The sequence below is a fragment of the Rhizoctonia solani genome, chromosome 13 (assembly GCF_016906535.1).
Source record: "Rhizoctonia solani chromosome 13, complete sequence".
NCBI lineage: Eukaryota > Fungi > Basidiomycota > Agaricomycetes > Cantharellales > Ceratobasidiaceae > Rhizoctonia > Rhizoctonia solani.
The window spans coordinates 1,741,226-1,763,522 of record NC_057382.1 but is presented as its reverse complement, the minus strand read 5'-3'; the positions used below and the strand labels follow the sequence as shown (position 1 = coordinate 1,763,522).

Genomic DNA, 22,297 nt, shown 5'->3' with positions numbered 1-22,297 from the left:
TGTATCTGTATATAACCTTGCTCCCAAAACGCTATTTAGGCGGTGTAGAACAACCAAAACACGCACATGTATGCAATCAATTTGAATATATAACGATGGGTCAATTACTTGCGGGTTGTCCTTCCCGCGCAAACTACACTTCCCCACAATAGCTTAATAGTTTCTGGAACAAAAGGTAATGCAAAACACCTAAAGGCACTAGTTTCGATGGCAGTTTAAAGTATATACGCTAGTGGTGAATGATGAGCATTGGCGCTGTATCTATTACAAGTACTGTTAATATCCCCTTCCGTGATATATAGTATAAGAATAACGATACCCTTAGTTGGATGTCTAGGCTGGGCACTCTCATCGGCTGATATGCTATCCGGAATGTTTTGCGCTTTCTCTGATCGCAGTCCCATTTGCCAATCACACACTCTCCATTAAATTGTTTACATCCCATATTCTGATTCATGGTTTATAAGTCATTCAATCAATCTTAACATCCTTGGTACGGATCGTCTTCATTTATAGCGCATTTACTCCTAGAGTGTAGCCGGTAGCTTCCTAATGTCTTTGATATCCTCGCTATTAATAACATCTCTGGGTGTACCTAAAATGGGCTCACGTGTCTTCCTTATCAACATTATCCAAAATACAGAATCCATTTACAGATGTAAGCGGCCCTTTTGACCAGTGTTCCACATGCATCGCGTCCCATCGCACAATACGCTAACCAGTCGTTTTAAGAACAGGGCTAATCCTGGCGCAGCTGCATGGTTTTTCACACGCAGCGGCACGACGACGGAATGCTGAAATCAATCAACACACTTTGGAGAAATCTCGTGACAAACGCATAGCTAATTTTGCTCCCCAAGTGGTGCAACGAAGGGCTCGCCCCATGTGCCCGATTCGAGTGGCTATTTTGGGTCCGAGAGTCAGCACATGGCTCCCAATCCTGCTAGTTCGTTAGCCATAGTATAAAGATGCAATCGAAAATCCACCTCTTAGCATAGTCACACTGGACCACTCAATGCGTTCCTCACACAGTTTTATTCTCACCATCTTGGCTCTGGGCTATTCTGCTTTGGCTGCACCTCTTGCTGGCCAAAATAAAGGTATTACTGTCCCATTGTTCAAGCGAAGCTATGGCAGTTCGCTGGCAAAAGATGGTGTAATTGTCCCCACTGCGTTGACTGCTTTTGCGAGACAAGTTCAGACGTAAGTGGCATTGAAACACATTTGTCAAACCTAACTTCTTCATAGGAAATACGCCCGAGGAAACGCAGCATATAAGAAGAAAACTGGCAAAGCCCTGTTTGCCAATCTGGAGCACTCCCTCGCAAGGCGCCAAAACGAAGCACTTACCGACGAGAGCGGAGAGCGTAAGGCATTCTCAGTAGCTTAGTTTCAATACTGACAGATTTCTATAGTATGGGCCGGCCAAATTACCATAGGCACCCCTGCCCAATCATTTCTGGTAGACTTCGATACGTAAGCTCCCAGCCATTAATCTCTATGTGCATGGCTGAGACGAAATCAGTGGGTCGGCTGATATCTGGGTTCCCAACTCGTCCTGTAACTCCGGAGGATGCTCCGGCCACAATTCCTACGATCCGTCTGAATCATCAACATCTGTGTCCGAGTCCGGTGATTTTAGCATTCAATATGGAGATGGAAGCACATCTTCCGGCCCGATCTACACCGACACAGTGACTGTAGCAGGACTGGCAGCTAACAAGTAAGTATCGCCCTCGAGATTAAAACAGACAATTTATGGGATTGTAGTCAATACTTCTCCGCCGTGACATCCGAGTCCGAAAGCTTTGCCTCTGACCCCAGCGATGGTTTGGTGGGACTCGCATTCTCATCTATATCTCAAATTGGCCAACCTACAATTATCCAAAATCTGTATTCGTCTGGAGTTATCTCCGAACCCACCTTTGGGTTCAAGCTAGCTTCCTCGGGTGCCGAGTTGTACATTGGAGGGGCGGATGAATCGCTTTATACAGGTGATATTACATATTCACCGTTGACCAGCGAATCCTACTGGTTGACTACTGGGAGTGCCGCTGTTGATGGATCCAGTGCATATTCTGGTGGGATGATCATCGATTCAGGTACAACCTTGATCGTCGGTCCGGCTGATTCCGTGGCATCCTTCTGGAGCGCAGTAGACGGCGCCGAGGCCTGCGACTCCAGTGTATGTGGCGGGGATGGGTATTACACTTTCAGCTGCTCTAACCCTCCAAACATTGCCTTTGAGTTTAATGGGGCATCTTTTGCCATGTCAAGCTCGAGTTTGAGCAGTGAGTATTTAAAAATCATCCTGCTTGAGATTTACTGACTATGCATGTAGTCGGTACCACTGACAGTTCGGGATCGACTTGTGTTGGTTCAATCATGGCCACTAGCTCGGTCCCTGATAACGCTTGGATTGTCGGCGATGCGTTTATGACCAACGTTTACAGTGTATTTGATCAAGCCAACTCCCAAGTTGGGTTTGCTAACCTTGCTTAGATACATGTTAATGTGGTCAATTGCATGAAAATATGTTCGGATTCGTTCGTTCGAACCTCTATAAATTTCTTTCTAAATATCATATTCAAAACCTTGATTCAAAGATTTATCCCCCTGCCTTTCGTATCTAACAAGCTCGACGTTGGTGGATTCGTAACACGCTTTTCAGTAGTATCCAAATTCGAAAAAAAAAACTATTTAATACAGGCTATTTAGTACATGGTGGGTGCATACAGAACTAAACGCTTCCAATTTATTATATATGAAACTTTAAAGCAAAGAAATCCTTTGGGTTCCAGTCTCCTCACGCTTCGGAATATTCAACGTTAAGATGCCATCTTCTAGTTTCGCTCGTGCGTTCTTGGCTTCGACTGCCTGTGGGAACCAGACCGTGCGCGAAAAAGTAGAGCGGTATTCATAGGTTTCAGCAGGTCCAGACGCGTCTAAGTATTCCAAAGAGGTATCAGTATTTACGTTGAAGGTTTGGTTATTATCCAAGTTACCTTTGGATACCTCTTTGCCCTCGCCAGACTCTTTTGTCTGGGGCTTGTTGGTACGATGAACACGACCTTCGATGGTTAAAGAGCGGCCGTCGTTACCAACGTGGATATCTAGATCCTTCTTCTGAACACCTGGGAGCTCAGCGCGTACCACGTACTCCTTTTCTTCCTCCGAAAATTCGGTGACCGCCTGTCGTTGGGTGTGGGTTATGCCCTGGCGGGACTGGGAATGCGTGCGTGGCTCCTCAACGAGGCGGAAAAGAGGCTCAAAATCACCTAAGATACGAGTAAGAGACATGTTAGATTGGGCTGTAGTGTTAAGAATGTGGAAGCGATTCAACCTTGAGGGGAGTCCATTCGAGAGAACGGTTGTATTTATACCTTTCATACATGCTGGAAAGTTCGAACTTGATGAGTGGGGTGGCTACACTAGTAAGCGCTCGTCGCTTCGAATTCTAGAAATTTCGAGGCAAACACACAAGTGGATACACAACTCCAACGCTGGTAAATAAACAAGGTCGTACTAGAAGCTTGTAGAAATACATCTGTTTAGAGCGTCCGAATTAATCCCAACGACGACCGCCTCGCCCACCGCGCCTGCCATCGCCCCGACCACCACGTTGGTGACCACTATAATCCCGATCACCATATCCACCACGTCCGCCCCCTCCACGGTTGTCGTATACATCATCCATGCCGAAGCCAGGCGGTGGAGGAGCACGTCCAGATCCACTTCCACCATTGTCATTGCTAGCAGGTAATGTGGACTTGCCAAAACCAGGGATAAATTCATCACCTCCCTGCGTGCCCCAAGCACCGGTCCCTGGTCGCACATTGCCCACTTCCCATTCCATTCCACCTTGCCCTCCATCCTGACCTGTCATATTCATCCCGGAGCTCGCCATACCAAATCCGGGCAACGCATCGTACCCGTCATCCTCAGTGCTCTCCTCCATCGCACTGGTGGCGGTACCACTAAGACCCTCGCCGGGCCGGTCACGACACCAGAATCGGGTGGTGTGGTCATTAGAGCCGGTGCATAAGATATGTCCTAGGGGTGGTACGCGAGAGCCCAGACGTTTGATTCGTGTGCTTGATCCATTGTAGCCCGCGGTGCACTCGGAGTAGATGACGATAGTGTCCAGAAATAAATGGAGCCCTCTGCGCCCCCAGAGACCAAGAGATCGTGGTGGACAGGGTGCCATGTTAGAGCTAGCATAAAATATGTCAGAGCATACACTTATGAGCTCTTGGACAGTGCACTTACAGCAAACTTCTTTTTTATGTCCTTTGAGTACATGTAATTCCTTCATCGCTCTTATGTCAAACACGCGTACAGTTTGATCCCTGGAGGCAGTAGCAACCAGATTTCCGTTAGGGTTCCATTTAATAGCCTGTATGGTATTTTTGTGGTAGTGCCTGCAAAATTGTTATAAATAGCTCGTGGCTCAGAATGTGGAACTTACAGAGTACTCAAATTTTGTCCAGAACGTGGATCCCAAAATTTAACAAGGTTATCCTTACTTCCCGAAACGATCAATCCACGAGTCGGGTGCCATTCAACACACTTTACATCCCAACCGTGACCTGGATGGGCTGAGTTTTGGTTGTCTATAGTGAGCATTTGGACCTACCTGTTATACATCTCTCCTCCCTCATGTCCTCGAATGACCATATTCGAACGCTCGCGTCGTCGCCACAAGAAGCAAATCTACTGTCACTAGGTGCAAAGCTCACACCACGCACGGCTTCACGATGGGCTTGCCACGCGGCCACGTTATTCATATTGGTTGATAATACTTGATACGCCAGATGGTCGGCGCTGATGAGATATCCCCCAGATGAGAAAATGCGAGCGCTCGAATGGCATTGTCGTGGGCCTGAAGAATGGTCTCAAAGTTGAATGTGAGTCCGTTCCAGAGGGTGAATTCGCCGCTGGTTGAGCCTGTCAAGATGCGTCTCCCTTCAGGAGTCCACTACAAACCAAATGGTCAAAATAATCCACGTAGTTTAATGTGAACGACTTACAACAACACAGTTGACCGGGCATCGCACTTTATTCGTACTCGTGTGAACGAATTTAGTGGTTATGCTCGTGGCTATGTCATCTGTATATGCTTTCGGAGGAAGCATCTACAATCCAAGTCACCGGCCGGTCTCCACGCCTACTTACAAGAACTTACATCTATTATGTACGATGCTGCTGGCTTTAGAACAGGTACCCGCGCGCCAACGGGCTTTACTTTTTTAATCTAAAAAACTCAGGTTGTTAAATTGATCCTAAATACATTCGTCTATTGTTTACCATTTCCCATCGAGCTACTCCTGCCCATAAGTCAATCGTCCGTCGTGGTCTGACCTTCTTGATTATTCGACCATCAGGTCCCATTTTGGGAGGCGCGTCTAATTCAGGGTCGACAGGAGGTCGAGGAAGAGGAGTTAAATGTCGAGTGGCTCTCCATGTCGATGGTGCAGTAGGTCGAGTGGTTGGCAGACGATCCGACGTGGTTGTTTGAGCCATCGAAGCGCTAAACAGAGTGTTTGAATGTTCGTGGTGACTGGGGCAGGATAAGCGCCGATGTTTGAAATAAACCTCCTCACTCAGGCTCAGGTTTCGTCAGCTTATCGCGTCAAAAGTTTGGTCTGGAAGTACATTTAATTCGTAGAACTAAATGATGCCAAGCGTAGAGCTTCCCCCGTGATAGAGTCACTCCAACACAAGGACTCGTACCTGTCATGAATAATGCAACATCTCATATTTGACACTCGTGTTATTTTTCCACTCAACTCGCTGGCGAAACTCCAGCACTAGGATTTTCACGTATAATTCCGACCCTATCCTCGACTAGATGTTATGCCTAAACCCTATTATTAAGTTTGACTGGCTATGGTACGTTACATACAATCGTGCAAACTTAGAGCGCGCCTTTCCCCCTGATATGAGATTTTCATGACAATCAACGCAAGCGTATGGGACCTGCAGCAGGCTGGCATAGAGCAGTTCTCCAAATTAATCAAGGATAAATAGCAATTTAGTATATGACAAAAATACCCCGGTATCAATGCGTTGGTGGCTTTGCCAAGCTTGAGACGGCGCTCAACAGGGAAGGATGATTGACGTCTAATTTCATATGGACGATCAGTGCCCGTGAAATTAAAATCCTGACCAGCAGCGTTTTTTTTGGCCATTTTATAACCCGTATGACAGAAGAGGCTATATACATAACCATTACATCAACTGCATTCATCGAATACTCTAGTTTATTCACCCTGTCAAGGGTTTGCAGCCCCCATCGATCAACTAACCGCTTGAACTTATATGGTATTTGAGCCATCCACCCAACAGTGCTCCATCGCCCGCGGTCTCCAGGGCACTGTCTCCGCAATACAGCACACAGGTATATAGTCCACCATGGCGCTCAGCCATTCAATGGGAGGCACGAGGGCACGCAGCGCAAAGATGGGACGCTCCAAGCTGAACCTTTTGGTGCCAACCATTCTTCGAACCCTCATCCAGCGCAAGCCGCAAGATCTCGCTCGAGCTTCAGATACCGCCTTTGATCTTTAACACATTCCGTTCAGCACACCGACTTTTGTCTGGTTCCTTTCATGGTGTCGACGGTGCGCGCTAATTGCAAGGCAGTACTTGTTAATCTGGATCAAAGTTTTTATCACAATCTGATATAAAGACCGCCCATCCGCAGCCACTGTATGTACATGGGAGTCGATCATTTTCACAAATTCTATTTTTGGACGGGGCCGATTGGGGGGGGGGGGACCGCACAATCGTGGCTCCATATGGCCCAACAGGCTCGTCAAAGATCCGTCGGGGAAAGGTTCCCGGCGACCTTTCATTTTACTACCTAATCGATGTTCTCATTTGACGCATTTAATTCGAGGTTAATGTATGTTGTACGCGGTATTCTCTACATATGTTCCCTTAATTGACCAATGTGTTCATCGCCTTGGCGAATATCCATGCCCAACCGTGCAAAGTTGGTTGCGATGGATATGACATGTACCTGGATCGTTTAGCTGTGAAGCGAGGGGATATATCGTATGTAATAATAGATTACGCGTAGTGCCTCGCAGTTTACACGCCCAAGATCTGTGCAACATCCATGTAACCAAGCTGTCGTATTTTTAGCGCCGATGTTGAAGGATTGAGATTTCCTTGGCTTGGCATGAAGGGACGACCCCAATTTTTCAAGGAGTCGGATGAGGCTGAATGAAAAATCAGACGCAGATCTTGGTCAACATGGCCTTACTACTATCCCAGTTTCAGCCTCATTTATGCATACAGGCCCAGCACCGGTGTGGTGTTGCGTCCTAACCGACCGCGGGTATGCCGAGTCCTTCACGTGAATAGTGTTGAGGTCGAGGAGCACATGTTGGAGATGTTTAGATTCCCTCAAAGGTATTTTTAGGGACGGTTTGTGTTCTTTGGCAGATCCATTGAATTGGGAATGACCACATGAGTGCGGGCGGAATCAAATTCGACCTGGAGAAATTGAGAATTCGAAGAAGGGAGCCCGCATCAGTGCCTTCTTCATCGCCCGACCAGAGGTTATATAAACGCGCCCGGTTGGACGAGGGGGCTGCATTGTTGGTTGCTTTCTCACTTTTGTCCATCATCATGAAGTCTGTCTTTGCTTTCGCTGCCTTGTTCGCTGCCTACGCCGCCGCACAGACCACCACGTCGTCGGCCGCTCCCCTATTAGCACTGGCGATATTCGCCGTGTGTTTTGACGTGCAGCACTCAGGCTGCCACTAGTGCTGGATGCACTGGAATGTGAGTAATCATCAGCAGCTAGTCAAAACCCTTTGCTCAATTAAACTTTAGCACCGACGTTGAATGCCTTTGCGGTAGCATGGAATTCCAACAAGCCGCCTTGACATGCCTCCAGTCCCAATGCCCGAACGAGGTAGCTCTGCTACGGCCTTGCAATCGCAACTTTGTGGAGCAGCTGGTGAGAGCGATACGATTAATAGAAAGCGCCCACACTAACAGTGGCATAGGTTCTGGTAGCTCGACCGCCCCTACTGCATCTGAGACCGAGACCGAGGTCTCTGGTACGGTTTCTTCCTCGGGAACGGCTAGCGTACCTGCTACGGGCACTGCTACCACTCCTGCTGGCACTACTACTCATACCACAACCCGCCCTACTACTTCTGCCACGAGCCCCAGGCCCACTTCCTCGAGCGCCACTGGCACCCCAACTGGCGCAGCCAATTCCGCCAGCGCTCCGTTCGATTTTGCCGCCACTGGTGCCTGGGCTGCTGTTGCTCTCGGAGGTGCTGTCGTTGCCCAGCTTGCTCTCTAAAAAGACATTTGACTGGAATAGGACCTTTGTCTGATGTACGATTTTTTTGTATTCACTTGCATTCTCTCCTGTACTGCGATGTAGTTCTACAGTGCAGATTTTGGGAATTTAATAATTTTGTATCGTTCGACTTTTCTCCTTAACAATATTGTGCTGTGTGAAATCCACGCGTCGAGGTCTGGACCGTGATCGACCACTGATGCACGGAACACTTAAAATGGAAGACTCAGAAGGCCGTTCGGGTACCCCGCACTTTTTGGGCGTAAGATCGATGGTCATATGGGCTAAGTATCATATTTAGTTGCATATAATCAGATAACTCCAAATTTTAAATAATACAAATATTCACATATAAATCGAACATCGACTGGGCTCATCTCATCCCGTTGGTTCATGTGGCCATCTGTATGGTTAATTAGGACGTCTAGTCGCGTCCACACCCTAGTCATCGAGATAGAACCCAAGCAAGGTATTTCTGGCGTGTATTCAAGAGCTCTCTTGGAATGTGCATAGTAGAACTTGGTCTTTCTTTTACCGAATCCCGGACAACATCATTACCTGCGCACTTCTCGATGGATCGTTCCACCTCATATCCCCGTGGACTTCAAGAAAAATCGAGCGAAAAGCCGTAAAAATTGTGCATATTCGCGCTGTTAAATAGAGCAAACCCATCTTGGCAATCAACATAAGTTCTCCAAATTTATACCACCATGTTATTCTTGCCGCTATATCTTTCAATAAGTGTGTTCGGTTAATCAGCTTGGTCGAGCACGCGCTGTCGGAACTATCTCCCTCTTGTGTATTGTCTGACCAGAATAGCATAGCTTATTTTTGTTCGTATCTCGGACACATCGGTAAATAACTGTGTAAAGTACCTTGATTGACAACCTGGTTACATTGATACAGCTGATTTATTGTTCAAAGCAGGAAGTTGGTCGAGAACATGTGTCCCTGTCAGGCACACGAACGTCCCGAGATCCGCAAGGCACTCTGTGCATGTCACTGTGCACGAGAGGACTTCTTTAGAAGAAACTTTGAAAATTTCACTTACTCCCGGCCCGTTTTGTTAGAACACCAATGCCATGATGATGGGAGACATAATGATAAGTTGCCACGCCCGATCACATAACCATTGGAGTGCGATTCCACGCCTCTGAGACTGTGAGACACGACTTGGAAGTAGGTGCTCGTACTTGTAATAGATTAACTAGCAGCACTCTTCGCGGCCAAAGTGCTAACACAGATTATATCCATTCGCGTCAAATCTGGTGTATATCAAATAGTTCATGGAAACTGTACATGTTATATTACGGTACAATCACACTGGGCCAAAACATGTCGTGTGCAGGAAGTAAGCTACATATTAGACTATTCGATTGGTGCGGCGTTACAAATTCTAATAGTAAATTAACTAACAACAGGAGGAGCGCGGGAGTTGCTTAGTCACAGATCTATGTCCAGTAATTATAAACACCATTATAAGCACCGAAGCTCGATGAGGTATGGGGGTGAGTAGGTGGGATAGTTCAATGGCCTGTGGCCGAGGAATGAGGTTCAGGCAGTGCTACCTACCCCCGAACTGGGAAGTCACACCGTCAATTATCTCAGCCCGGCGGGACGGCGGGTCATACGTACTCGTTTAAGTAGTTTATTGGATCAACCACTTCATGTACACACACGTCTAAAGAATCTATTTAAGAAATCGGGCATCAATAAATTATTTCCGGAGGATATATACGTATAGTCATCCACCGCGCAGCTTCGCTTCTATATACCTGTGCAAGCATGCGATTTGTTACTCCGAGTTCGCCGCCCAAAGGGCTGCGTTAGTAATGCAACCTGTCCGGCTGACTGATATTGGAAACAGCAACTATATGCTGACTGCGACTAAGTGATTCAGCATGCAGAACCACAAATTTACAACGCGGGAGATAAGTGGTGCAAACAACGGAGATGATGACCTTTGAAGGTGGTTCCATGAGATATTTAAGGTCTGGCGATGTGCATTGACTCTCCCATCTTTCTCCCTCTCGGTGAACTCACTTAACTTGCAGACTTTCAATCTTACATACCTAATCTGATAGCGATGACTCAGCAACACAAGGCATCCCTTTTGCCTCAGAAGCAAGGAAAACTCGAAGTCAGCACTCGTCTCACTCCTACTCCGCGAGGTACACAGGCACTCGTGAAGGTTACCGCCGCAGCTGGTAAGTATCAATTGAATACAAAACCCGAAGTTTAGACTGAAGCTTCTGGTTCCCCAAGTTAATCCTGCAGACTGGAAGGTTTGAATGACTACTATCAAATCACAACCCGACGTTACTTATGCATAAACACAGATAATCGAAACCGGTTTATTTCTCGAGACTTATCCGGCTGTATTAGGGTATGACGGTGCTGGCATCATTCACGCTGTTGGCCCAGAGGTGACCAACTTCAAAGTCGGGGACAGAGTGTAAGTTTTCGTACCAAATCACTCAAATGTATTTTATATTCAAACTCATCGTTATTTAGAATTTTCCAAGGAACACTGGACTACGACTATACGGCTTACCAGGAATATGCTCTCGTTGATACTGAGCTTATTGCCAAAGCTCCAAGTAACGTGAATGATGATCAGCATCAACATTCCCCACAGGCGCTTTCACTGCATACGCTGGTCTATTTCAGAAAACAGGAATCGCCACCCCGTGAACGGCCCAACTGCCAAAGGCAAGTCGTGCTCATCTTAGGAGGAAGCTCGTCAGTCGGGCAGTTTGGTAAGTACGACACTTCAAACGCCTTGCTTTTACTTATCTACGGTTCAGCTATCCAATTCGCTCGTATTGCCGGATTCTCTACGATTGCTACCACTGCATCTTCCCAGCATACCGAATTCCTCAAGTCGCTTGGCGCTACCCATGTTTTCGACCGTGACACCGATGCCACGACTATCCGGTCTGCTTTTCCCTCCCCTCTTGGACTCGCGTTTGATGCAATTTCTGCCAATGCTACCCAATTGCTGGCGTTCGATCTCTTGGCCAATCCCTCTCCCGTATCAGGCGCCCACCTTACAATCGTAAATCATCCAACCGATGATTTCAAGGAAAAGAACGGGAGATAAGATTGCTGTGCATAACGTATTCGGATTTTCTGATAAGTTCAGGGATCTGAGTGTGCCATTTTGGCAAAAACTTGGCGAGTGGATTGAAGGAGGAGAGCTTGTTCCTAACCGTGTTCAGCTCGTGAACGGCGGCCTGGCTGGAGTACCAGATGCTTTAGAGCTGTCTCGGAAGGGCGTGAGCGGTGTAAAACTGGTTATTCGTCCTCAAGAGTAACACAGTTGGGGCCTTCGCATATTGTACCAACCATTTAGTAATAAATAAATACTACTTGACTTTTTTGATAGAAAAATACCTTGAATTCGAAGGTAAACTTGGGATCCAGTATGTAGCGTTCTGGAATTAGATGCCTGCAACTGTAGCTCTCGCCGTTTGTTATCGAGGTGTAAACAGATGTTTGTATTTTGATTACGAAGGTGATGATGAGGGCTGAATATTAATCTCGAATATGAAAGGACTATGGTCAAAGGCAAAGATATAGACGCAGATTATGCCGCATACAAGAGAGATGTTTCATAGCAAACTATCCCTTATATCTGGTAGGCGGAGAGGGGGCAGAGTTTGAAAGTTACTGATGTATCTGGTCAAAGTGTCTCGCTAAACGCATTTACGTTCGTATGAATGGTTGGTTCAAAACATACTCCAACTCTACGGGGCCCCGAAAATCTCGGGAGCGCTCCGGGACTCGCTATTGTCGGCGAGCATTCCGGAGCGTTTGGTATGACGCTCGGAAGTGCTCATGGAGTGCTCCCAAGTGCTCGCCAAGCAACCCGGATCCGTCGGATCCTAACGAGGAGGCTCCCAAAACCGGAGCACTCCAGAGCGCTCCCAGGTTTTGGGGGCCCCCGTAGGGAAAACTGCTCATTTAATCCACAACTTCGAACGAAAGGGCAAAGGGATACTGATACCGTTCAGGTACTCTCAAAATGGCACTGATCCCTGGTCATCAGAGCCACATGGCCATGCATATGACCCACTTCGGGCATCAAGGGAATGATATCAATACACTGCCTAATCCTGGGCGTTTAAATAGCATGATAAAAAATCCCCTCTTTTGAGCGATTCGTTCCTTAGCCCTTCCTGTATATCATGTACATTGCTGGCCTTGGTCTTCCATTTGCCGAGCCCCAGGCACTCAATGGTCTTGCTTGTGCTTCGCTTGCCGGATCATTTTATCTTTCATTTCCTGGATCTGGCCATTGGAAAAATACCGAAAAAAAGGCGGGGAAAGCTGTGCATATGCCCAAGGTTCGAGAGGACTGTATATTAGCATTGCACACGGGCTCGTTTTGCTCGGGCCTTCTTTACTGTTCCTATTTACCATACCCCCCAACAAGTTCGCTCAACCCGATTGGTTGACCAAGTATGCACTTCCAGAGGCAACCCCTCGTGTGTACTACGTAGTGAGGATGGGGTCTTGCGCATGCTATGGTGGGCAGGATTGATTATGACGCGGTGTTTCAAACACCTCGACGCGCAGTGGAATTATATTGGTGTAAGTCGCTGGTGTTTTGGGCCTTGATACTGAATTAAAATTTATTCACTGCGTTAGGTTCGTGAGCGCCCTTCACTTATTAGAACAGGGCCATATAAGATTGTGAGACATCCTATGTATAGGTATAGTGCCAGACCTTTTCTTGGTTGTGACATAATAACAGATTGAGCAGCTGTGCGATGCTAGTGATGGCAAGTATGACTGTACGTATAGAGATGTACTAAACATTCCACCGGCAAGAGTATCTAATATTGCACCATATGGTAGGGGGCGTTCTGGAATTGGATACCTGCCCCCGCATTAGGCTTGTTAGCTGCACTGTTTGCTATCAAGATGCCAATGGAGGTACGTATCTCAACAAATAATACGGGTACGAGTTCAATTGTAATTGTACATAGGAAAACATCATACTCGGCCACGACCACATGGGCCCAAAATATGCTGTGTACAAGAGAGAAGTCCCTTATCGCGCTATTCCTTATGTCTGGTAGTTGGATATAATAAAATTGGTATTATTTTTGGATGCCACTATTCGATACATGAATAATTAAATAAAAGTATGCTACTATGTCCATGAATGTCCAAAGAAATATACAGTCGTATCGTGCCACGTTAAGTATGTGATCAGGCCTTTCCAGCCGCGGCAGCGAATTGCACCTGGAACAAGGCGCATATAATAGACGGAGCTGCAAAGGAGAACGCGATCCACATCACTGTAGCACCAATTAGTACCTATCTGATTCGCAAGAGCAAAAAACATACTCGTAAACCCATTCTCGATGTTAGCAACCAGCTTAGGACCACCCTTGCCCATATCAATAATATCCTGGTTAAAATCCTCGACGGCTTTGCCCATCCAAATGCGCAATGCGATCACGGTGCAGAGCCCCATCGTGAGCCCGAGAACACCCAACCATGCCGATAGGCGGATTGCAAGCGAGTGGCTAGCAAGTTTGACAATTCCTGCTGGAGTAGTGGGGAGTCGTTCTGGGAGTGAGAAGATTAGATGGAGGATGAGGAAGAGAGTGAGGAAGATAATTGATGCAAGCAGGAATTGAGGGGCAGTGGTTGTCGGGTTGGAGAGGAATCGAGGGTGGTTGTCGGGAAGCACAGAAAGATCTGGATGAATGAATAATCAGTAAACCAACCAGAAACTCGCGGATCGAAATTACCATAGATGGGGGTGATGGATTCTCCAGTGCAATGCGTCGGCGCAGAGTCCGAAGTTCGAGCACAGGAGCCTAAGTGTTTACGTTAATCAATGAATGCGAGATCGCAAATCTAATTGTTTTTGCGCACCCAAAAGACCCATGAAGACGCTGGGTCCATCCACGGGTCGGGATGCTCTTGAAGCTAGAGCACGCTCCGCGATGAGACCCCGAGGGACAACCCGCCCGTTGAACAGCACACGCAGATCTTGTTCGTCCATCGAGTGAGACCTGGCGTTGAGGGCTACGAGTGTGATGGCCGGGGTAAGAGAGACCAAAGATACTTCGGTATGCAAGGACGTGACCGGGGCAAAATACGCGATGTAGAGTAAGATTAGGGACACCAATGAGAGCACAGGTGCGAGGTGTAAAGTGATAAGTTTCGAAATTCCGGCAATCATTGTTGGAAAAAGGACTGCGTTGGATAGTTGAAGTGAAGGCTAAAGATTAGTCGTTGGCGACTTGCGCTAGTGGAACGTATGAAACCTCGTAATCAAAAGAAATTAAAAGGTGAAAAGAAACCTGCAAGGTTCGTGAAGGAGAAGAACTGAATAAAATGTGTGGTGAGATGAGAAAGAGAAAGTGGGTGTGTGACTCTCAACCGATTAATGACACGCCTTTTTATGATGCTACGGTCTTCAATCAACGGCAATCCTCCTTTGATCATTTGCTGCATAGCTCATTAAAGGCCTAGAAGCCAGTAACGGGGTATAGGCTACAGTATCACAGACAATGGATTAAACGGGTGCCCCCAGAACTCTGCTTCTCTCCTCCCGCCGGCGGAGTGACTGCCGCCCATTTCAGAATGTACGCGGTGGAACAAAGGTGCTGGGAGGGTGATGTTTGGCACCCTTTGATCTTGGTGCTGTCAACCACCAACTCGACAAAAAATGTGGGGGTATTTTCAAACGTTAAGCGCCATAAACTGCTCATCTCTATTCTCTAACCGCAACGTAATTCACCACTCCTTTGAGGATGTCTGGACCGTCTAGTGCTCGAGAGGCCAGAATCCATACCCAACCATCGAATCGTGCAAATGCTTCCTTAGGCAAGGGAAAGAGCAAGGCTGAAGATGATCGCCGTGTGGTGTATAAGTCTGTGTTGGAGAACCCCTACCAAATAAAGTGGTGAGTTGTTCACTCTCTAGGGTAACTTCGACTAGTTACTGGAAAATTATGAGCTAGGCCCCAGACGCCTTTGAATGTTCAAAACAGTCTCTTGGCTTGTCTGGCCGATCTTTTACCCGAGGTGGCTAGTTACCATATCGCTCGCGAAACTAAAGCTCGAAAACGGAAGTCTTCTCTGCGAGCAGCTTTACATCAGACCAAAAGGAAGGAAGTGTCGTCCGAGGCATCTCAAGCACAAACTCCCAACTCTAGGAAACGACGCCGAGATGAAGATAACCCAGATAATCCCAAGCGCACCAAGGTTGACCATAACGAAACGAATAATAAAAAAACCAGCACTTCGTCCTCCAGTCTACAAAGCCCTGGGATCAATGTACTCAGCAAACTAACCTATTCATCTAATTCTCACGATGCTGGACCATCCGCTACTGCGGCTGATTCGAAAGCAGACGAGTCTACCTCTCACACGGCTCCAACTATTCCCTTACCCCCACTTCTCAATCACTGTGTCTTTGGAATCAACGAAGTCACCAGACGACTCGAATCTCAGATCCACCCTGACGTGCTTGGGGCCGAAATCGCATCCAACGCAACATCCAAACCTAAACTTCGATTTGTGGTTGTGTGTCGAACAGACGTCGACCCACCTATCCTTATAGAACATCTTCCAGTGCTTGTTGCATCCTGTAACTCAGCGATTCCTAGTAGCTCAGAAGATAGCATGTTTATCAAGCTGGTCACACTTCCGATGGGTGGGGAGCACACACTTGCGGAAGTAGTTGGGCTACGACGGGTGGCAGTAATGGCACTGGACGTGAGCTGGAATTCACTAACCGGTCTCAGTATTTATGATCAACTGATGCTAAACAGGCAGAGACACCTGGGTTGGAACGATTAGAATCATTACTTTCGTCTATTATACCTCTACGCGCTTCATGGTTGGCCCCGCCTTCGAATATTAGCCAAGAGCCTAAGGAGCTTATTCCTACACATGTAAAACAGTTGAAGACTTCAGCACCTAAAGACATGAAGGCACACAGGGAAAAACGGAAACGTGAAGTTGGAGAGGCTAAAGAGGCGTCCAAAACGGCCAGTATTGACGGAAGCAGGAGAAAGAGACGAAGGCTACAGCCCGAGAGCAGAAATGATCCGAGTACCGAAGATCCTTAATCACATTTTATCTATAATTATTCTAAGTGCTTGCCTAATTGAACCATAAAACAATTAAGTTTCTTTGTCAATCAGTCACGTGATATATAATTTATTCCTCTCAATCATCTTGGGCCCACCACTGGAACCTCGGAAGTATTCATTTACTGAATAAATAGAGCTCATCAGCGCCTTGGAACTGTTACAAATGCTCTCAGATGATGATTCGGATATTTCTGGTGGTAATGATCTTCACCAGCTGACGGTCAACGAGCACTACGCCAAGGCTTTCGAGTATCGAAAAGAGAGGGAAGAGCTAGCAAAGCGTAGGTCTTATTATTTGTCCAATTGATCCCACCAAGGTCAAATTTACTTCTGTTATCAGTCAAAGAAAAGTATGGTTCGGATTTCGAGGAGGATGAGTCGGACTCCGAGTCTGACGAGACCGAAGACGAATATGGGGAAGAGCTGACACCAGCCGTCGATGCAGCATTATTAAGAACTCTCGCGAAGATTAGGAGAAAGGACCCGGAGATATATGACTCCAAAGTTGGAGTATTCGATGGTTGGTATTTATTACCGCATGAATTGAATGCATCCAGAGTTAATGCGGCTTAGAGGAGGCCAAACGAACGCAGGGACAAATCTGGCTCGCACTCGACCTTCAAAGGATAAGGTGTGTTACTAGTAAGCTAGAAATAAGCCCAGCAGCTAAATAACTCGCTTCCTCCAGTCCAAACCCCTCACTATTAAACAACAAAATCTCGCCGCACTTCTCGAATCGGGCTCACGACCTACCTCCCCAACCTCTGATCCGGCTCCGTTAACCCATGTGCAGGAACAAGCGGCCCTTCGAGACGAGACAATATCTGCATTCCATAACGCTGTCAAAGAAGATGAAGCCGATGATTTGCTTACTTTGCGCGAAGGCGTTAAAGACGAGGCCGAGCAAAGGGAGGAGGAGTACCGAGACTTTCTGCAGCGGGAGGTTGGGGAAGATATCAGCCAGCTGTTATGGGTAGAGGAAGGAGGTGTCAAAATCAAAGAAAATGATACCAACCTTGCTGAGGACGATCAAGCCAAGAAAGAGGAGCGAAAGAAGAAAAGGGCCAAGCTGAAGGAGCACAAGCAAGAGACGGATGAGGAATTTCTCATGAAGTATGTATGGTCATCAATCTGCCTGATGACACCTCTAACCAAAGGCACCAGCTATATTCTTAATCGAGGATGGATAGACAAATCCGAAAACCGAGCACCAACTTACAAAGAAATCGTGGGGGTAGAATCCAAAGCAAAGTCCAAGGACGGATTTAAGCCGGGAGATGCGCGAGAGGACGAGGGAGAGGATTTGGGTAATGGTCTGCTCGATGAGGACGAATTTGACGAAGTTGCGGATCACTTCGAGAGCACTTATAATTTCCGATTTGAAGAGCCGTAAGCACCTCTCCTGTGCACACCAGGGTCGCTGCTAATTGTCTTTTGTAGCAATTCGCATGTCATAGCCAGTCATCCCCGCAACGTTGCATCCGTCCGACGAACCGACAGCTCTCGTAAAGAGGCTCGCGAAAAGAAAAAGGAACGAGAGGCCGCAAAGCTGCTTGCCAAGAAGGAAGAAGTCAAGCGCCTGAAGTCCCTGAAGATGCGTGAATTTAAACAAAAACTGGAAAAGATTCGAATTGAGGGAGGCCTTGGAAACAAGGACAAGGGGAAGCGAAAGCTTGATGAGGAAGAAGAAGGGCCCGAGGATTATGGTGTACTAGGCGAGTTAGATTTAGATGGTGACTGGGACCCCGACCAGCACGATGCGCAGATGAAGTCGCTTTATGCTGAGAACGGAGAGTACGAGGTGAGCCTTTGTTAGCTATATTAGTGAATACGCCCTTATACTATCTTTCTCTATGCACAGGATGACAACCAAAAGCCAACTTGGGACGATGACATCGACATCAGTGACCTTATTCCCGAAAAATCTGAACCAGTGTCTGAATCTCAGGCTGGAAAGAAAAAGAAAAGAAAAAAGCGGAAGGACGGCGAGGAGGAAGACATAGGCGTGGATCCCGACGAGATGGACGCGGATATCGAACGGCCCGTACAGGAAGGGGACGACGAGGAATGGGATGGAACAGAAGATATGCGAAAGCGTGTGCTCGAAAAGTATATGGAAGAAATGTACGATCTTGACTTTAACGACATGGTATGTTCTCGTCTTTCTGTCCACAGCTTCGATGGGGTGACACAGGATAACAGGTTGGGGATATGCCTACACGCTTCCACTACTCTCACGTCGAACCGTCTGCGTATGGGTTAACGCCTGTGGAAATTCTTACCGCAACAGACGCCGAGCTCAACTCATATGTCGGGCTGAAACGTCTCGCGCCGTACCATAAAGACAAGTTCGACCACCGTCGGGGTGAAAAGCTCAAGGAACTCAAGAATAGCTTGAGCACTCGTGGTGTGTACGATGGCTGGGGTGCCCAGGGCGAGACGCAGGCCAAGAAGCGTAAAGGAAAGAAAGAGCGACAAAAAGAAAAGGCCAAGGCTGCAATGGATGCGACGATCAAGCAAGAGGAGCAGGCGCAGGAAGAAGAAGGTCTAAAGAATAAAAAGCGAAAGCGAAAGCATAAGAAAGGCGGCGAGGCAGAGACGGCTCAATAATTAATTTTATTATGCAATGTATTCTATCTGATACCTGCGATGCATGCGATACGCATTATTTTACAACCACGCAAAGCTAGCGGGCTGTGCAACTACACCAGCGGGAAGTCGGGCCCGTTCTTTCAGGTCTTGACCATTGTTGATCTTCTCGTAAACCACGAGTCCTCCGCCCTCTTTGCCGCCAGCGGCAATGTATTGAGTGTCTTCTCCACCTTGAGACATGGCACGAATTTGGTTCAATCCAGTAAACACCTGAAACTAAGTGTGAGTTCATGTGCTTCAAAAGTCATATCCAAGCACGTACCTGCTTGACAAGCTTAAGGTTCCCGGACTTGTCAAAGCTGAAGATAGCAATAGTATCTCCGCGAGGGTCAGGAACCTGTGCTAAATTACTTCATGGATCGGCAAGCAAGGATCAGGACTCGCAAATACAGATATAACTAGGAAAGTGCATTCACCGGTTGCTAGCGTATAACAATCCCCTCTTCTCGTCCAAAATCAACTCGGCGGCCCCAAAAGTGGAGCTATTAGCTCCTTGGGGTACTATCGACAGCGACGAAATAGTCTTTGGTTTCTGGTAGCTACCAAGAGGTGGAAGGGTTTGAGAAACCAGAGTTGACTTCAACTCATTAAGGGTATACAAAATGTCTAATAGTTTTGTTTAGAGCGGGGTTTAAGATTATGTTTTCAAACTCACCCCCGGAGACAGCAATGTGCCTCGGCCCGCTCCCCTGAACTTGCTCAACAAACCCTTGGACCGTCCAATTTGGAACGCCAGGCTGCACTGGAGTTGATTGTTTCAATCGCCAAATCTTGTCAGCACCCTATTGTCAAGAGCGGATACCGGATATATAACCGATGTGCCAAGAGAGAAGAAATCAAGAAATTTCAGTCAGTCGCGTCGGCTAAGTGCATGTGACCGCGAACTTACGAGATCGGGAATCAACACTTCATCTCCGTATTCTAAGCTTGGTGAGGATGAGAAACAGTTGCGTTGAATTTGATTCGTTGGGCCTTGGATTCGTCAAGGGTGAGCAGGTCCTCTCTAAGAGGAATAAACGCCCCGGATCCCCCAGAATACTAAAGCTGCGTTGAGTCAGGCTCTATTAGGAATTAAATTGGCACATACGTCCATAACCACCACCTGCCTGGGCTTGGTCAGAGCAACGATGTAGGCAGGGTCGGCACCGGTAGTGGCTTGGCTGGATCGCACAACAGCTCCTTTTGAACGATCAGTGACTAGAAAAGTCGAAAGACCGCCAACGGGATTTCCCTCGTTGGTTGCAACAATGATCGAATTATTTAGTGGATGGGTGGCGATCCAGCTTGGGTTGTTGCCCGATGGAGACGTCCCGAGGACAGAGAGGTTGGTCGAAGCAGGGTCGAAGCGAATACCGGTAATGACGCTGCTGTAGGCACCGACAAGGAGCGTGAATGCTGTAGATGCAACCATGATAGTACCGGAGAGTAAGGGTGGTAAATATTTTTCGGTTACATGGCTGAACGACAGGTTTTTAAGGTGTTCCCTATGTGCGCCGCGAAACCCGCCCCCACGTGAATCCGAATCTCCAAACCAAGGATTGGCAAATCTGGAGTGTGCAAAGAAGCTGATCCCCAATTCTTCTTCCTTTCGATCCTAGAAATAGAAGTTGGACACGCACCAATCACCTCGTATACCGGTGAATTACGTAATCCTGACCTTTGACGCATGAGGTGGGCGCCGTCACCAAGCGTGCCAAAAGACGAACTCTGTATCATTTTTTCACGCCATTGGTCATGCGTGAATATTGATCATTAGGCAGCCGAACTCGGATATTTGGGGAAGCCGATAGAGCGAAACCAGTACGGCAGGTTCGGTAAAGTAACCTAATCTTAGCGAGCGACGAGAGCGACGAGAGCGGGCGCAAGCCAGAACGTACTTATTCACATTAGCACCTTCACAATCTAGCTTATCTACACATAGATGTAGAAATTTATTTGGTTCGTGACTGGCCATCTCCTCATAATCATATATGCAGAGTTCTTTTTTTTTTAAAAAAAAAAAAAAACCAGTGGAAGTTTAATCTGATTGGTAACCCAGGTATGGAGTAGCATACTTCTACTTATGTCAATAAATCATGATAGGTCACCCCAAAATAGAGTCCCAGATTTCAATGTGGCTGCAAGCGCTTCGGGTCATCAAGGATTGTTCCATATTGATAGTCTACTCACATGGTGATGACAACCAAATCTTGGTACTGATGTACACCATAATAGCAGAATACGATCATCCATTCGTCTAACTGAAGCATTATGTATAATAATGATCCTTGGGAAACAACGCACCTTCGTATATCGTAGGTGTAGTTGCTCATTCAGCTTGGACCTCCCACTCTCATTCGCCATCCAACCCTCTGGATGTTATACTCAACCTCTTGAACCTGAGTTCTGGATGATGCTTGAACAGATTATTAACTGTGTATAAATAAACATCTCTTTCAATACTTTGCGAGAGCTTTGTGCGGGTATTGAGCATCTTTTGGACTTTATGCCATGTAACGCCCACCATATACAATATGTGGCCTGAATATACCGTACCGCCAACGTCTTAGTCATGAGACCACGTTATGAATGCGATGGATTGTAATGTGGTTTGTGGTTTGTGGTTTGGGTCCGATGCATCAGGGGCTTTGCCGAGTTCGCGAGTAATATTAACTGACCTATTGGAGGTTCAGTTTCGGCAAATTTCTTAACACAAGTGCTTTGGCCCACTTATTCAGATACACCTGTACGCCTGAACAGCAGCAAAAAGTCGGGCATAAGTCAAAAGTACTTGCGTTACGGTGATTCTAGAATACTTACATTGGAATCACATGCATGCGTGACACACACTCTTCGAATAATAATAGTATGCCATCGGTAGATCATATTACTCAGATGACAGGGATCATACAGGGTATCCCGAGACTCTTTATTTGTTCGAGATCATTTTTGGGTAACTCAAAGGGGGCTTTATCCACTGAGCAGTATGGTCCCCTCTGAAGTGATGAGTATATGCGTCAACGGTACCCAGTATCTGTATAGTATGGGACCTACTTAGATTCAACGCCACTAGCAAGCTCTGAGTACGAAAAGGCTTCTTTATTCCCACTTGGAGGTTTTTCTCCGACTCACCATGCCCTGCGCGGGTACTTCACACACAAATCTTTTGTTGGTTACAAATGAGTACAGCTTCACCTCTGGAAAATTGAGCTAAC

The 22,297-nt window shown here is 47.0% G+C and overlaps 10 protein-coding genes across 10 annotated transcripts; 5 read left to right on the top strand and 5 right to left on the bottom strand.

Moving 5' to 3' along the window:
• Positions 1-1,015: 1,015 nt before the first annotated feature.
• On the top strand, positions 1,016-2,502 carry RhiXN_07392 (aspartyl protease; the record flags this gene model as incomplete). The annotated part of the gene is made up of 6 exons (XM_043327208.1): positions 1,016-1,203; positions 1,249-1,367; positions 1,416-1,476; positions 1,526-1,723; positions 1,771-2,291; positions 2,342-2,502. The coding sequence occupies 6 exons, from the start codon at positions 1,016-1,018 to the stop codon at positions 2,500-2,502; spliced, it is 1,248 nt and encodes a 415-aa protein (XP_043185680.1).
• A 270-nt stretch (positions 2,503-2,772) lies between these two features.
• On the bottom strand, positions 2,773-3,300 carry RhiXN_07391 (heat shock protein HSP20 family protein; the record flags this gene model as incomplete). The annotated part of the gene is made up of 1 exon (XM_043327207.1): positions 2,773-3,300. The coding sequence occupies one exon, from the start codon at positions 3,298-3,300 to the stop codon at positions 2,773-2,775; it is 528 nt and encodes a 175-aa protein (XP_043185679.1).
• A 265-nt stretch (positions 3,301-3,565) lies between these two features.
• RhiXN_07390 (polyadenylation factor subunit 2) lies at positions 3,566-4,207 on the bottom strand (the record flags this gene model as incomplete). Its single annotated transcript, XM_043327206.1, has 1 exon — positions 3,566-4,207. The coding sequence occupies one exon, from the start codon at positions 4,205-4,207 to the stop codon at positions 3,566-3,568; it is 642 nt and encodes a 213-aa protein (XP_043185678.1).
• A 576-nt stretch (positions 4,208-4,783) lies between these two features.
• Positions 4,784-5,523, bottom strand: RhiXN_07389 (WD40 repeat protein; the record flags this gene model as incomplete). Its single annotated transcript, XM_043327205.1, has 4 exons — positions 4,784-4,978; positions 5,031-5,135; positions 5,186-5,254; positions 5,308-5,523. The coding sequence occupies 4 exons, from the start codon at positions 5,521-5,523 to the stop codon at positions 4,784-4,786; spliced, it is 585 nt and encodes a 194-aa protein (XP_043185677.1).
• Positions 5,524-7,476: 1,953 nt separating this feature from the next.
• On the top strand, positions 7,477-8,326 carry RhiXN_07388 (CFEM domain protein; the record flags this gene model as incomplete). Its single annotated transcript, XM_043327204.1, has 4 exons — positions 7,477-7,740; positions 7,777-7,794; positions 7,873-7,972; positions 8,022-8,326. 4 exons carry the CDS (start codon positions 7,477-7,479, stop codon positions 8,324-8,326), a joined length of 687 nt encoding a protein of 228 aa, XP_043185676.1.
• A 2,086-nt stretch (positions 8,327-10,412) lies between these two features.
• Positions 10,413-11,643, top strand: RhiXN_07387 (Zinc-binding dehydrogenase; the record flags this gene model as incomplete). The annotated part of the gene is made up of 6 exons (XM_043327203.1): positions 10,413-10,533; positions 10,592-10,611; positions 10,666-10,781; positions 10,841-11,085; positions 11,134-11,384; positions 11,431-11,643. 6 exons carry the CDS (start codon positions 10,413-10,415, stop codon positions 11,641-11,643), a joined length of 966 nt encoding a protein of 321 aa, XP_043185675.1.
• A 1,903-nt stretch (positions 11,644-13,546) lies between these two features.
• Positions 13,547-14,531, bottom strand: RhiXN_07386 (uncharacterized protein; the record flags this gene model as incomplete). The annotated part of the gene is made up of 4 exons (XM_043327202.1): positions 13,547-13,635; positions 13,685-14,041; positions 14,095-14,163; positions 14,222-14,531. The coding sequence occupies 4 exons, from the start codon at positions 14,529-14,531 to the stop codon at positions 13,547-13,549; spliced, it is 825 nt and encodes a 274-aa protein (XP_043185674.1).
• Positions 14,532-15,105: 574 nt separating this feature from the next.
• Positions 15,106-16,427, top strand: RhiXN_07385 (ribonuclease P protein subunit p30; the record flags this gene model as incomplete). Its single annotated transcript, XM_043327201.1, has 3 exons — positions 15,106-15,257; positions 15,315-16,071; positions 16,128-16,427. 3 exons carry the CDS (start codon positions 15,106-15,108, stop codon positions 16,425-16,427), a joined length of 1,209 nt encoding a protein of 402 aa, XP_043185673.1.
• A 187-nt stretch (positions 16,428-16,614) lies between these two features.
• RhiXN_07384 (Kri1 family protein) lies at positions 16,615-19,061 on the top strand (the record flags this gene model as incomplete). Its single annotated transcript, XM_043327200.1, has 7 exons — positions 16,615-16,732; positions 16,792-16,971; positions 17,009-17,082; positions 17,140-17,840; positions 17,892-18,252; positions 18,313-18,600; positions 18,654-19,061. The coding sequence occupies 7 exons, from the start codon at positions 16,615-16,617 to the stop codon at positions 19,059-19,061; spliced, it is 2,130 nt and encodes a 709-aa protein (XP_043185672.1).
• Positions 19,062-19,121: 60 nt separating this feature from the next.
• On the bottom strand, positions 19,122-20,514 carry RhiXN_07383 (lactonase, 7-bladed beta-propeller; the record flags this gene model as incomplete). The annotated part of the gene is made up of 6 exons (XM_043327199.1): positions 19,122-19,313; positions 19,366-19,453; positions 19,520-19,709; positions 19,759-19,840; positions 20,049-20,141; positions 20,191-20,514. 6 exons carry the CDS (start codon positions 20,512-20,514, stop codon positions 19,122-19,124), a joined length of 969 nt encoding a protein of 322 aa, XP_043185671.1.
• Positions 20,515-22,297: the final 1,783 nt, after the last annotated feature.